The sequence below is a fragment of the Scylla paramamosain genome, chromosome 42 (genome assembly GCF_035594125.1).
Source record: "Scylla paramamosain isolate STU-SP2022 chromosome 42, ASM3559412v1, whole genome shotgun sequence".
NCBI lineage: Eukaryota > Metazoa > Arthropoda > Malacostraca > Decapoda > Portunidae > Scylla > Scylla paramamosain.
In genome coordinates this window covers 9817814-9832500 of record NC_087192.1, presented here as the reverse complement: position 1 = coordinate 9832500, position 14687 = coordinate 9817814, and the positions used below count along the sequence as shown (strand labels likewise).

Here is a 14687-nt window from a genome sequence, read left to right as displayed (position 1 = left end):
CAGGGCCAGGGAGCTGTTGTGATGTCTGTTGCTGCTTGCCCGAGGGTGTTGGCCGACACTAAGTTATTTGTTATGTTGTGATAATACATTATTAGTCTGTTCATATATAATTGACTATTCAGTTAATTGTAGCTATAACCTATTCCAGAATCTGTGTACCATGAATTTTGAGTTTGCTGTTTGTGTTTATTGCCGATCATTGATCAGTTGAGGCTCATTAAAGGTAGTTCGCCATGTAGGGAACTCCTCACCGGAGGTACGATGATTGAGGCCGCAATGTAGTAGCTTGATGTTTCGAGGTTGACACACTGCAGCGGCTGACTACAGCTGCTCTGAGAATCTTGTATTACATGAGTAGCAAGAAATTTACAAGAATATGTGTGTGTGTATACTTAAATAACAATTTGTTTCTCTTTCTTGGTTTGATGAAGTCGTTCAGTACTGATAGACCTTACTTTAGAGTATTCTTTTCTTAATCTGAAATTTTCTCATTAGTAATTGTTGGGATAACCTGTGAATGATGTGTTATCATATATTTAGCATATGTTTGTGCAATGTGATGATACGCTTACCTCCCTACGTTGAATAGTACATCTACAATAAAGGATCCGGTATACGGCGGGCCTTTCCATCCCCTCGGACGAGACAATTCAACAGTGCAGTGCCATGGAGGAACTAGTCAAGGTACGTGCCGCCGCAAAGCGAACCTTCACGAGGAAGGCCAACGTCCTGAAGACCAGACTCAGCGCTGGAGACCCAGTCGACATACGACACCAGTGGGTTCACGAAGCTCAACAAATAAATGACCCGGACAACCTTTTATAAGTGTTCATTGACTTGCTTTTGAAGGAGAGGGATGTGTGCGTTTACTTGGAATCTGACATCCGTTCCAACCTTCAGAAGGCAACATTTAACGCAACTAATGTTGATTATGTAGGTGAGACAAAAAGTGAGCCTTGTGAACTGATAAAAACAGTGAAGGAATTGAAGTCCTCTCAGTGCCTCATTGTGGAATGTCTCAACACCATGACTCAATTAGTGTTAAACTCTCAGCCAGGAAATAATGGGAACTCTGTTCAGGTTAAACCTGTAGGAAAGAGATGCGTGTATCATGATACGGACTTGCATCAGACAGTAGACTGTAAGGCAAGGCGCACATTGAGACGCAGGGCAGCACAGAGCAGGGCAGACGCAGGGCAGGGAAGGGCAGGGCAGCACAGCGCAGCACAGGCGTGGTGCGCACATTGAGAAGCGGGCTGTCGTCCTGTGCGGTAGTGTTGATCATGGCTGTTGCCAAAAATTACTTTGGAAACCTTAGTTCCGATTCCGACTCAGAAAACGAGTTCGAGAAATTAATGTTATTATATGACATTTGTAGAGCAAAGAGGTCAGTGTGGAGGAGTGAATACATGGAGAAGAGGAAAACACATGGAGAATTTGCCCATAACTCGTCCTTATAAGTTCCTCTCATATTATCAGGATGACTAGTGTCATACAGCACTCTTTGATGGCGAACAGCCTCTATGAGTTGCTCCGTGGACGACATTGTGAGTACTAAAGAGTGAGTTGCTATCAAGCTGCGCCGCACGTGGCACAGGAAACTGCGTTCGAACGACTGCGTCGCGCAGGCCGACACAGGTCTGCATCTGTGCTGTGCTGTCCTGCGTGTCAATATGCGTGCTTAGGTTTAAACCAGTGAGATGCAGTTTTCTGCCCTGCTCTGTGCTGTGTCGCCTGTGTTGCCTGCGTCTCAATGTGCGCCCGGCCTAATGGCTTCAGCAGAATGGACGCCTTAGATAAATTCAAGTTATTAAGGCAAAGGGAGTTTGTTTCAAGTGTCTTATCGTTCCACGTCACATCACCAAAACCTGTAAAAGAAAAGTAAGGTGTGGGATTCTGCTTAACGGTGATCAGTGTACTGCAGACCATCATCGTGGTTTACATGACATGTTTGGGAATCTTTGACAAACAGCTTCGCCTAGGGCGGTTAGTAATTACTGTTAGTAATCACGTGAAGGTTTATTGTTGATGACTGGCAGTGTTTATTGCAAGGGAGAACACCTCACTACTCTTTATGATTCATAAGAACATAAGAACATAAGAAATAAGGGAAGCTGCAAGAAGCGACCAGGCTTACACGTGGCAGTCCCTGTATGAAATATACCTACCTATTTCCATCTATTATCACCATCCATAAACTTGTCTAATCTTCTCTTAAAGCTCTCTAGTGTCCTAGCACTAACAACATGATTACTGAGTCCGTTCCACTCATCTACCACTCTATTTGAGAACCAATTTTTTTCCTATCTCCTTCCTCAACCTAAATTTTTCAAGCTTGTACCCGTTATTTCTTGTTCTAGCCTGGTTGCTGATCCTAAGAATTTTGCCTACATCCCCCTTGTTATAAACCTTATACCATTTAAATACTTCTATCAGGTCCCCCTCTTAACCTACGTCTCTCTAAAGAATGTAAATTTAACAGCTTCAAACTCGCCTCGTAAGGAATACTCCTCATCCCCTGTATCCTTTTAGTCATTCTCCTCTGTCATTCTAATAGTCTAGTCTCTAGTCATTCTAATAGTCCTATATCTTTCCTGTAATGTGGGGACTAGAACTGCACAGCGTACTCTAGATGAGGTCTGACCAGCGCCAAGTATAACTTTAATATTACTTACGCCCTTCTACTTTTAACACTCCTAAAAATGAATCCTAGTACCCTATTTGCCTTGTTTTTGGCTTCTATGCATTGTTTCCCTGGACGGAGTTCAGAGTTAACTACTCGTATAACTCCTAAATCTTTCTCGTACCCTGTACCTACCAGAGTTTGGTTGTCTAATGTGTACCTATTGTGTGGGTTTCCTCTACCTACGCTAAGCACTTTGCATTTCTTGATATTAAATTGCATTTTCTATCTATCCGTCCATTCATTCTTTCTATCTAAATCTGCCTGCAAGGCGATGGCATCCGATTCTGACCTAATTAATCTACCTATCTTTGTGTCATCCGCAAATTTACTAATATCACTACTAATTCCACTATCCAAGTCATTGATATATATTAGAAATAGCAATGGCCCTAATACTGATCCCTGTGGCACCCCACTAATTACATGACCCCACTCATTACCCGTTCATTACCACTCTGTGTCGCCTGTCACTAAGCCATGACCCTATCCAGCCTAACATCTTCCCATCCATCGCGTGTGCCCTAACCTTTCTCAGGAGCCTTTGATGGGGTACCTTGTCAAATGCTTTACTAAAGTCCAGATATAAGATATCATAACTATAACCATTATCTACTGCCTCGTACACCTTACTGTAAAAAACTTAACAAATTTGTCAGGCAAGACTTCCCCTTCGTGAAGCCATGCTGTGACTGATTTATCAAGTTATGTTTGTCTAAATGTTCCCTAATGTTCCTCGCTATTATTGACTCTAACATTTTACCTACAACTGAAGTTAAGCTGACAGGTCTATAATTAGACGCTAAAGTTTTATCTCCTTTCTTAAAGATGGGTACATTATCCTACCTCCACATTACTGGTACCTCACCCGACTCCAGTGATTTCCGTAAGACAGAAACTAACGGCTCACTAATAATCTCTTTGCATTCCTTAAGTATTCTGGGATATATTTCATCTGGTCCTGGTGTCTTGAACTTTTTAAGCCTATCTATCTCCTGTTCCACTATCTCCCTAGTTATGGAAATATCTGTCAGCTTCTCATTCTCATCTGCTCTAAACACCTATTCACTACCTGGCATATCCTGCATGTTTTCCTGGGTGAAGACAGTTAAAAAATACTCATTCAGAAGTTTACTAATCTCCTCCCCATAACTAACCAGCTCCCCATCTGCTGCCTTTAATGGACCTATAGTATCCTTATTCTTCGTCCTGTATACCTGATGAAATGCCTTGGGGTCCGTCTTCGCCTGGCTGGCTACCTTTAATTCAGTTGGTCGGCGGCGTTGAGTAGGTGGTGTTGAGTTGGCAGCGTCGAGCTGTCCCTTTCCCCAAATAATGGGTCAAGATCCATCAGAGAGCTTGAAACCGTCACCGCCATTCATGAACACCGCTTCGGATCTCTTTGGACCCTTCATGGTTAAGGACACGGTCAAAAGACGTACTAAGCGCAAGGCTTATAAAGAGCTGTTTAAATTGACCTGGTGGAAGGGTATGGGACTAATCTATATGGGACTATCGATATAAAGAAACAACTTAAAGGTTGAAGGGGAGTTGCGTTGGGTACTCTCACTCTCTGAGAGTTAAGAACTCAGGCGACCGGCGAGACGGAGAAGGAAGAGAACAACCAGGAGGAGGAGGAGGAGAAAGACGAGAAAAGCATCTGATGCTGCTGCTGTTGGTTTTGCGTCTGCTATTGCATCTGCTGCTGGTGCTGCTACATCTGCTTTATCTGCTGCTGCTGTTTGTGGTGGTACTGCTGCTGCTGCTGTACGTACTCTCGTACCTGCTGTTTCTGCTACTCCTGATGTGTGCTCCTGCAGTACCTGCTGCTCTTGATGATCCTACTGCTGCTGCTGTACCTGCTGCTCTTGGTTATGATGCTCCTGCTGAGACAAGGGATGGAATAGTAGTGGGGAAGGCATGGAGGTGTTTAGCTCTCACCTAGTGCTCTTGCTCTTCCTGCTGTTCCTGCTGTTCCTATTTACGATGCTCTTGTTGCGACAAGAGATGGGGTATGGAGTAGGGAAGGCAGGGTTATGTGACGCCCTCAACTGCTGCTGTACGTTCAGTGGGTGAGACAAGGGATGGGATAAGTATGGAGAGGGTAGGGCACACTCACCTGATGCTCCTGAAACTGCTGCTCCTACTGCTCCTCCTCCTGTTGTGGGTGAGACAAGGAATGGGATGATTATGGGAATGGTAGGGAAGTGTTGTGTTCTCACCTGCTTCTCCTGTTTTACTTGCTGCACCTGGTGTTCCTGCTGCTCGTGATGTTCCTGCTGCTCCTGATGTACCTGCTGTGGGAGAGACAAGGGATGGGATAAGCATGGGAATGGTAGGGAGGTGCTGTGCACTCACCTGCTGCTCCTGCTGTTTTTGTTGCTACTTATATTCCTGCTGCTTTTGCTGTTCCTGATGTTCGTGCTGCTCCTTATGTTGCTGCTGCTCCTACTGTATCTGCTGAGGGAGATAAGGTATTGGATAAGTATGGAAAGGTTAGGGAGTTGTTGTGCACTCACCTGCTGCTCCTACTGATCCTGATGTTCCTGTTGCTCCTGATGTTCATGCTAGTCCTGCTGTTTCTGCTGCTCCTAATGTTCCTACATTTCCTACTGTGGGTAAGACAAGGGATGGGATGAGTATGGGAAGGTTAAGGTACTTTGTACTCACCTGCTGCTCCTGCTGCTCCTGATTTTCTTGATGTATCTGTTGCTTCTGCTGTTCCTGCTCCTCCTGATGCTCATGCTGTACCTTGTTTTGGTGAGACAAAGAATGGGATAAGTATGGAAAGTGTAGGGAGGTGATGTGCACTCACCTGTTGCTTCTGCTGCTCCTGAAGTTCCTGTTGCTCCTGATGTTCCTGTTGCACGTGCTGCCCCTGCTGTTCGCTCCTCCTGCTCCTGATTTTCCTGTTGTGGGATGGGATCAGTATGGGGAAGGTGAGTAGGTGTTGTGGACTCACTTGCTGCTCCTGATGTTCCTGCTGTATCTGCTGCTCCTGCTTTTCCTGCTGCTCCTGATGCTCTCGCTGTATCTATTTCTCCTGCTTCCCCTGGTGCTTCTGATGTTCCTGTGTACCTGCTTTGTTGGTGAGACAAAGGATGGGATGAGTATGGTAAGGGTAAAGAGGTGTTGAGCACTCACCTGCTACTCCTGCTGTTCCTGATGTTCCTGCTGTATCTGCTGCTCCTGCTGTACCTGCTGTACCTGCTGTGGGTGAGACAAATGATGGGATAAGTATGGGAAAGGTAAGAAGGTGTTTTGCACTCACCTGCTGCTCATGTTGCTCCTGATGTTCCTGCTGCTCCTGATGTTCCTGCTGCTCCTGATGTTCCTGTTGCTGCTGATGTTCCTGCTGCTTCTGATGTTCCTGCTGCTCATACTGCTCCTTACTTTTCTGCTGTATCTGCTGCCCTTCTGTTCTTGCTGTGGGTGAGACAGGGGATGTGATAAGTATGGGAAGGGTAGGGAGGTGTTGTGCACTCACCTGCTGCTCTTAGTGGTCCTCATGTTCCTGCTGCTCCTGATGTTCCTGCTGCTCCTGATGTTCCTGTTGCTCCTGATGTTCCTGCTGCTCCTCATGTTCCTGCTGCTCCTGATCTTCCTGATGTTCCTGCTGCTCCTTACTTTCCTGCTGTATCTGCTGCCCTTCTGTTCTTGCTGTGGGTGAGAAAGGGGATATGATAAGTATGGGAAGGGTAGGGAGGTGTTGTGCACTCACCTGCTGCTCCTAGTGGTCCTGATGTTCCTGCTGCACCTGATGTTCTTGCTGCTTCTGTTGTTGCTGCTGTATCTAATGCTCCTGCTGTTCCTGCTTCTCCTGATGTTCCTGCTGTACCTGCAGTGGGTGAGACAAGGGATGGGATAAGTATGGGATGTGTAAGGAGGTGTTGCACACTCACCTGCTGCTCCTGATGTTCCTGCTGCTTCTGATGTTGTTGCTTTACCGTTCCCTGTGTTCCTGATGCCCCTGCTGTTCCTGTGAGTGAGAGAAGGGATGGGATAAGTATGGGGAGGGTATAGAGGTATTGTGCATTCACCTGCTGTTCCCGCTGCTGCTGAAATTCCCGTTTCTTCTGACGTTCCTGTTGTATCTGCTGCTCTTGCTGTAGGTGAGACAAGGGATGGGATAAGTATGGGTAGGGAAAGGTGTTGTGCAGTCACCTGCTGCTCCTGCTGCTTCTTATGTTCCTGTTACTCCTGATGTTCCTGTTACTCCTGATGTTCCTGCTGCTCCAGCTGCTCCTGATGTTTCTGCTTTTCCTGCTGTGGGTGAGACTAGGGATATGATAAGCAATGGAAGAGAAATGTTTTATGCACTCACCTGCTGCTCCTATTGATTGGTCTTGATTTTCCTGCTGCACCTGACGTTCTTACTGCTCCTAATTTTCTTGCTGTATCCGCTGGTCCTGCTGTTCCTGGTGCTCCTGATGTTCCTGCTGTACCTGCTGTGGGTGAGACAAGGGATAGGAAGGGTAGGGAGGAGTTGTGCACTCACCTGCTGCTCCTGATGCTCCTTTTGTACCTGCTGCTCCTGCTGCTTCTGATGTTCTGGCTGTGGATGAAACAAGGGATGGGATAAGTCTGGGAAGGGTAGGGAGGTGTTGTGCACTCACCTGTGGATGTTCCTGTTTCTCCTGATGTTCCTGCTGCTCCTGGTTTCCCTGCTGCTCCTGATGTTCCTGCTGCTCCTGCTAGTCCTGATGTTCCTTTTGTTCCTGTTGTGGGTGAGACAAGGGGTGGGATCAGTATGGGGCGGGTAAGTACATGCTGTTTACTACTCACTTGCTGCTCCTGATGTTTCTGCTGCTGCTGCTTTTCCTGATGTTTCTGCTGCTGCTGCTTTTCCTGATGTTCGTGCTGTGTTGGTGAGACAAAGGATGGGATAAGTATGGGAAGGGTAAGGAGGTGTTGTGCACTCACCTGCTGCTCCTGCTGTTCCTGCTGCTACTGATATTCCTGCTGCTCCTGATGTTCCTGCTGTAGGTGAGACAAGGTATGGGATAAGCATGATAAGTATGGTATGGGTAAATAATCAAGGAAGTCTGGTGTATCCTCATGTTGCTGAAGGAATCAAATTGGTGGTCAGTGAATCTACTTTTTATGGTGGGACAAGGGGTGGGACAAAGGTGGGGAAGCTAGGGAGGTGCTGTGCACACACCTCCCCTGCTCTCCTGGGAAGGTTGGGGAGGTGCTGCGCACTCACCTCCCCTACTCCCCTGGGCAGCTCCATCACCGTGTTGTGTGTTTTTAAGCACACATGATGATGCAGTGGATGCTCTTTGAAGTTTTTTGTAAGTTCCGAGTGGGGTTCGAACCCATGCTTCCCTCACACCAATCTTAAAGTTCATCACTCTACCACTGAGCCACGAGGGCCCAACATAATTTTTGCAAAGTTAGCCTATTTCGCCATATTGTGTTCACACCGCAATATGTGTTAAAGAAGAACTGCTGTGTATTATAATTATTTTATTAATACATTATGTATCAATGTGTTTAGTCTCAGGGTTGAATCATGGCGTCCCACACTCAGAGTTGCCAAGACCGCCACTCTCTCCGCTGAGCCCTACATGGCTAGGAGTAAAGAAGATACATTTGAATACAGGATTTCCCTGTGTGGATATGCCGCGCCGAAAGTTCAGTAAGAGTTACTGCTGTCCATTTTAATGTGAGTGTTCATTCTCACAAGGATAATTAGATCAGCTGTGGTACTGTGGAGTGCTGTGGGAGTAACAGTCATGGAGAACAAATAATAAATAGTAGATAAGGTCAAGGAGCTCTAAAGCGGTCAGCGATCCTTGGGTCTTGAGCAGCTTGTGGGAACCCTCCCCTGTGTTGTGTTGTGACTGGCATACTGTATTTCCTTGCAAACATTTGGCCACTCAGCAATAACATGAATGAAGATGAAAATATTTCCATGCAGTAAGTATAATGACAGCCTGGCAATAAATACAACACTTCATGAGTCACAGTATTACATTGTGAAGAGATGAAAAACCACAATAACAGTACAAGTAGTTACCACAGTACTCACTATCTGCCAGGCTGTCTGTTACATTAACACAACAAAACAGCTTATCATTCACTGTAGCAGGAGCGTTGCATGCCGCAGTGTGCAGATAAAGAGCGCCACAGTGCTAAACTATCACATTTTTTAATGGTGGCCCACCACCACCACAACACACCTCTACACCTGTCCATTCTCCAGCACGAGCGGGACTCAGCGCACCAGCAATTCAGGTCCTGCAATGTAGGAATCAAATTTGGTACTTGAAGATAAAATATAACTAAATAAAATTAATTCCTTAAAAGATGTGTGTGTGTGTGTGTGTGTGTGTGTGTGTGTGTGTGTGTGTGTGTGATTCACCTCCGGTCGTCTGCTGGTCAGTCAACCAGCTATTCCCCTACGGAAAGAGCTCAAACTAATAGTGACCAATCTTTGGGAAGAACTGAGACCACTTACACACCACACACCGGGACAGTGAGGTCACAGACCTCGGGTTACATCCCGTACCTACTTGCTGCTAGGTGAACAGGGACTACACATTAAGAGGCTCATCCATTTGCCTCGCCGCTCCCAGGATTCGAACCCGGGCCTTCTTGGTGTGTGTGTGTGTGTGTTTGTGTGTGTTTGTCTATATATATATATATATATATATATATATATATATATATATATATATATATATATATATATATATATATATATATATATATATATATATATATATATATATATATATATATATATATATATATATATATATTCATTCAATATTTTGAGCAATAAGAGGAGAGATTAACTATCCATTATGTTTTCCATAACATTAATATCGTAAGCCAGGAAAATCAGTTTTAACCTTAAGTATTTTCAATACTACTAGAAATTTGATGCAGTCAGAAAACAGGTATATTGATAAAGAAAAGTAAAAGGTAATCTTGCGAACCTGAGAAAGCGTCCACGGGAATTCCTCTAAAGTTGTAAGTAGCAGCTCAAGTTTATAATGCAATCACTCCTATCCTCATATTAGATGTGAGGATAACGAAGGATTTACAAGTGATGGGAAATATTCCTTACAAGGGAAGTTTGATGTAACAGTCCTTATAGAGGCGAAGGCTGGAGGGATTCCGACAAAGATCTTCAGAAGGCAACTGGGATATAATTATCAAGGGTGACACAAACGAAATCCTTCAGGCTGATAGTCAGGACAGGACAAGAGGTAACGGGTTTAAGCTTGATAACGTTTGATTTTAGAAAAGCGACGGAAAGAAACTTGCTCTAAAGTAAAATGGTAGATAAATAGAATGCACTCACTAATCAGATTGTTTGTGGAGAAAAGAATATTAGATAAACTTTTAAGATAGATATGTTGTATACAGGGGCTGCCTCGCGTAGGCCTGATGGCTTCTTGCAGCTTCCCTTATTTTCTTATGTTCTTATATTTTTAAACAAACAGAGACAATTAATCAAATAAACAATCTTAAATGAACAAATAGAAATTAACTGTAGAAACCAAGATTATAGTAGTTACAGAATAAGGAAGAAAAGATTGGGTGAAAATGATAGGTGTAGATAGTTATGTTTAATACACGGACTGCCACGTGTAGGCCTCATGACTTTTCCAGCCTCCTTTGTGCTTTAATGAACAAAAGGTCAAAGTATAGCGGTACAAGGATAGATAATTTGTGGGGAAAAGACGAAAGTAGGTAAGAGGACCAAAAACAAAAGCAAAATATATTACTGAAATGGTTTGTGAGTGAGAGATAGAGAGAAGGGTAGGATGTGTGTGGCTGGAAAAAAAAAACAGATAATAAATGAGAGAGAGAGAGAGAGAGAGAGAGAGAGAGAGAGAGAGAGAGAGAGAGAGAGAGAGAGAGAGAGAGAGAGAGAGAGAGAGAGAGAGAGAGAGAGACTTATGAACTCAAGGGAAGACGATCTTAGATAAAATAACAAACCAAATTTAGTATATACATACGGTTCTAAATCCATTTATCTATGCATTTTTATACCTTACCATTCATCTGTCTATCCATTTATTTCTCTATCTATCTATCTATCTATCTATCTATCTATCTATCTGTCTGTCTATCTATCTATCTATCTGTATATCTACTTATCTATCTAACATGTAGTAGGTTTTTGTACTGGAAAGTAAAAGATTGTTCACTGTCAGGTAAGAAAAATAAGATAAATGAAGGAATTAAGAAGGGCATTCAAGCAAGCTTTGAAGCATGTAAAAAAAATAAATAAATAAATAAAAATAGGCTTAAATTAGAGCTGATAAGTTGTCAGATTCTCTATATTACAAGAATCCTAAGTTATTTTGGAAAGAGGTAAGAAAAGTGAAAATTAATAAAATGTTTCTTGGTATGAAAATATATGGCGAATGTCATCTGAATTGTATTATCGAAAAGTTTTCAGATAAGTTTAGAAAAAATATATGATGACTATAAATTTCAAGATGTATAATTTGCTGAGAAATTATGTTCGTAAGGGTGACATAGTGGGGATTATGAGTAGTCAGGATGTGTGTGTAGCGATATCTAAACTTAATTGTGGTATTGGGCCTGATAATGTACATTTAAATAACTTAAAATACTGTACATATGATTTGTTAAAGCTACTTGCTGGCTTATTCTCCGCTTGTATCGTACATGGTAGGTTACCAAAGAAAATGCATTTTGGAATTATGATACCATTGTTAAAAGATTAATATAAAGACTGTTCTTGTATTAATAATTGTAGATCCATCAATTTGTCCCCGGTGTTATTAAAGGTATTTGAATATTGTTTGCAAAACAAAATTACAAAGGTTGAGTTGATCGATGGGCAGCATGGTTTTAGAGTAAACTATTCTATTGCTCCTGCTTGCCTAGTACTTAAACTGTGTTAAGATATATAAATGAAGGATCAAATGTGTATGGATGCTTTCTAGATTTTTTGGATAAAAGCGTTCGATAAAATGAATAATTTTAAACTAGTTAATGATATTAGTGCCATAAAATAAAGAAATTTATTTGTATAAAACCATGAGCCAACATTGCGCTAAAGATATGTTACATATTTTAATTATTTCATAATTCTAATTATGTAGAAAGCAATAACATTTTTTTTATGAAATAGATATATGGACTGGACTGGAATATCGACCTATCTATCCATCTATCCATCTATCTTTCTATCTATCTATCTATCTATCTATCTATTTTTATATCTATCTAGCATATATATCTTTTAGTATATATCTTTTAGTAGTTATATATATATATATATATATTCTTGGAAAAACAAATGATATAATCAGAGATTTTCAACATGGAATCAGAAACAAGCGTTCATGCCTCACAAATCTACTCGAATTCTACAATAATGTATTTAAAATAATCTTTAACATACGATAACACTAGTGCGGTTCTGATTCCTGAAAAAAATAAATAGAATATTTACAGTATAATGAGGCACATCTTTCTTCAAGAGCTTATTAACCAGTTTAAAATTATTAATTTTATCGAACGCTTTTATCCAAAAAATCTAGAAAGCATCCATACACATTTGATCCTTCATTTATATATCTTAACACAGTTTAAGTACTAGGCAAGCAGGAGCAATAGAATAGTTTACTCTAAAACCATGCTGCCTATCGGTCAACTCAACCTTTGTAATTTTGTTTTGCAAACAATATTGAAATACCTTTAATAAAACCGGGGACAAATTGATGGATCTACAATTATTAATACAAGAACAGTCTTTATATTAATCTTTTAACAATGGTATCATAATTCCAAAATGCATTTTCTTTGGTAACCTACCATGTACGATACAAGCGGAGAATAAGCCAGCAAGTAGCTTTAACAAATCATATGTACAGTATTTTAAGTTATTTAAATGTACATTATCAGGCCCAATACCACAATTAAGTTTAGATATCGCTACACACACATCCTGACTACTCATAATCCCCACTATGTCACCCTTACGAACATAATTTTTCAGCAAATTATACATCTTGAAATTTATAGTCATCATATATATTTTTTTCTAAACTTATCTGAAAACTTTTCGATAATACAATTCAGATGACATTCGCCATATATTTTCATACCAAGAAACATTTTATTAATTTTTACTTTTCTTACCTCTTTCCAAAATAACTTAGGATTCTTGTAATATAGAGAATCTGACAACTTATCAGCTCTAATTTAAGCCTATTTTTATTTATTTATTTATTTTTTTTACATGCTTCAAAGCTTGCTCGAACGCCCTTCTTAATTCCTTAATTTATCTTATTTTTCTTACCTGACAGTGAACAATCTTTTACTTTCCAGTACAAAAACCTACTACATGTTAGATAGATAAGTAGATGTACAGATAGATAGATAGATAGACAGACAGATAGATAGATAGATAGATAGATAGATAGATAGATAGAGAAATAAATGGATAGACAGATGAATGGTAAGGTATAAAAATGCATAGATAAATGGATTTAGAACCGTATGTATATACTAAATTTGGTTTGTTATTTTATCTAAGATCGTCTTCCCTTGAGTTCATAAGTCTCTCTCTCTCTCTCTCTCTCTCTCTCTCTCTCTCTCTCTCTCTCTCTCTCTCTCTCTCTCTCTCTCTCTCTCTCTCTCTCTCTCTCTCTCTCTCTCTCTCTCATTTATTATCTGTTTTTTTTTTTCCCAGCCACACACATCCTACCCTTCTCTCTATCTCTCTCTCACAAACCATTTCAGTAATATATTTTGCTTTTGCTCTTTGGTGCTCTTACCTACTTTCGTCTTTTCCCCACAAATTATCTATCCTTGTACCGCTATACTTTGACCTTTTGTTCATTAAAGCACAAAGGAGGCTGGAAAAGTCATGAGGCCTACACGTGGCAGTCCGTGTATTAAACATAACTATCTACACCTATCATTTTCACCCAATCTTTTCTTCCTTATTCTGTAACTACTATAATCTTGGTTTCTACAGTTAATTTCTATTTGTTCATTTAAGATTGTTTATTTGATTAATTTTCTCTGTTCGTTTAAAAATATAAGAACATAAGAAAATAAGGGAAGCTGCAAGAAGCCATCAGGCCTACGCGAGGCAGCCCCTGTATACAACATATCTATCTTAAAAGTTTATCTAATATTCTTCTCTCCACAAACAATCTGATTAGTGAGTGCATTCTATTTATCTACCATTTTACTTTAGAGCACGTTTCTTTCCGTCGCTTTTCTAAAATCAAACGTTATCAAGCTTAAACCCGTTACCTCTTGTCCTATCCTGACTATCAGCCTGAAGGATATCGTTTGTGTCACCCTTGTTAATTATATCCCAGTTGCCTTCTGAAGATCTTTGGCGGACTCCCTCCAGCCTTCGCCTCTATAAGGACTGTTACATCAAACTTCCCTTGTAAGGAATATTTCCCATCACTTGTAAATCCTTCGTTATCCTCACATCTAATATGAGGATAGGAGTGATTGCATTATAAACTTGAGCTGCTACTTACAACTTTAGAGGAATTCCCGTGGACGCTTTCTCATGTTCGCAAGATTACCTTTTACTTTTCTTTATCAATATACCTGTTTGTGACTGCATCAAATTTCTAGTAGTATTGAAAATACTTAAGGTTAAAACTGATTTTCCTGGCTTACGATATTAATGTTATGGAAAACATAATGGATAGTTAATCTCTCCTCTTACTGTTCAAGATATTGAATGAATATATATATATATATATATATATATATATATATATATATATATATATATATATATATATATATATATATATATATATATATATATATATATATATATATATATATATATAGACACACACACAAACACACACACACATACACCAAGAAGGCCCGGGTTCGAATCCTGGGAGCGGCGAGGCAAATAGGTGAGCCTCTTAATGTGTAGTCCCTGTTCACCTAGCAGCAAGTAGGTACGGGATGTAACCCGAGGTCTGTGACCTCACTGTCCCGGTGTGTGGTGTGTAAGTGG

At 40.9% G+C, this 14687-nt stretch overlaps 2 protein-coding genes across 9 annotated transcripts in view; both read right to left on the bottom strand.

Moving 5' to 3' along the window:
• Nucleotides 1–8050, bottom strand: part of LOC135093346 (uncharacterized protein DDB_G0287625-like) — a 104274-nt gene extending 96224 nt beyond the window's left edge. For all 8 annotated transcript variants that reach the window (XR_010263319.1, XR_010263318.1, XM_063992559.1 and 5 more), the window contains exons 1-3: nucleotides 7607–8050; nucleotides 7300–7401; nucleotides 6405–6521 (exon numbers count right to left, since the gene is read on the bottom strand). Coding sequence is in view for 6 of the 8 variants with exons in the window: in XM_063992559.1 (XP_063848629.1) it covers nucleotides 6405–6521; nucleotides 7300–7401; nucleotides 7607–7743 (356 nt within the window). In the remaining 2 variants the exon portion in view is untranslated. The remainder of the gene's footprint in view (nucleotides 1–6404; nucleotides 6522–7299; nucleotides 7402–7606) is intronic.
• Nucleotides 4236–6394, bottom strand: LOC135093350 (Golgi-associated RAB2B interactor protein 3-like). Its single transcript, XM_063992577.1, has 2 exons — nucleotides 5955–6394; nucleotides 4236–5764 (listed from the first exon to the last, which is right to left on the bottom strand). Exons 1-2 carry the CDS (start codon nucleotides 6062–6064, stop codon nucleotides 5350–5352), a joined length of 525 nt encoding a protein of 174 aa, XP_063848647.1. The 5' UTR covers nucleotides 6065–6394; the 3' UTR covers nucleotides 4236–5349.
• Nucleotides 8051–14687: the final 6637 nt, after the last annotated feature.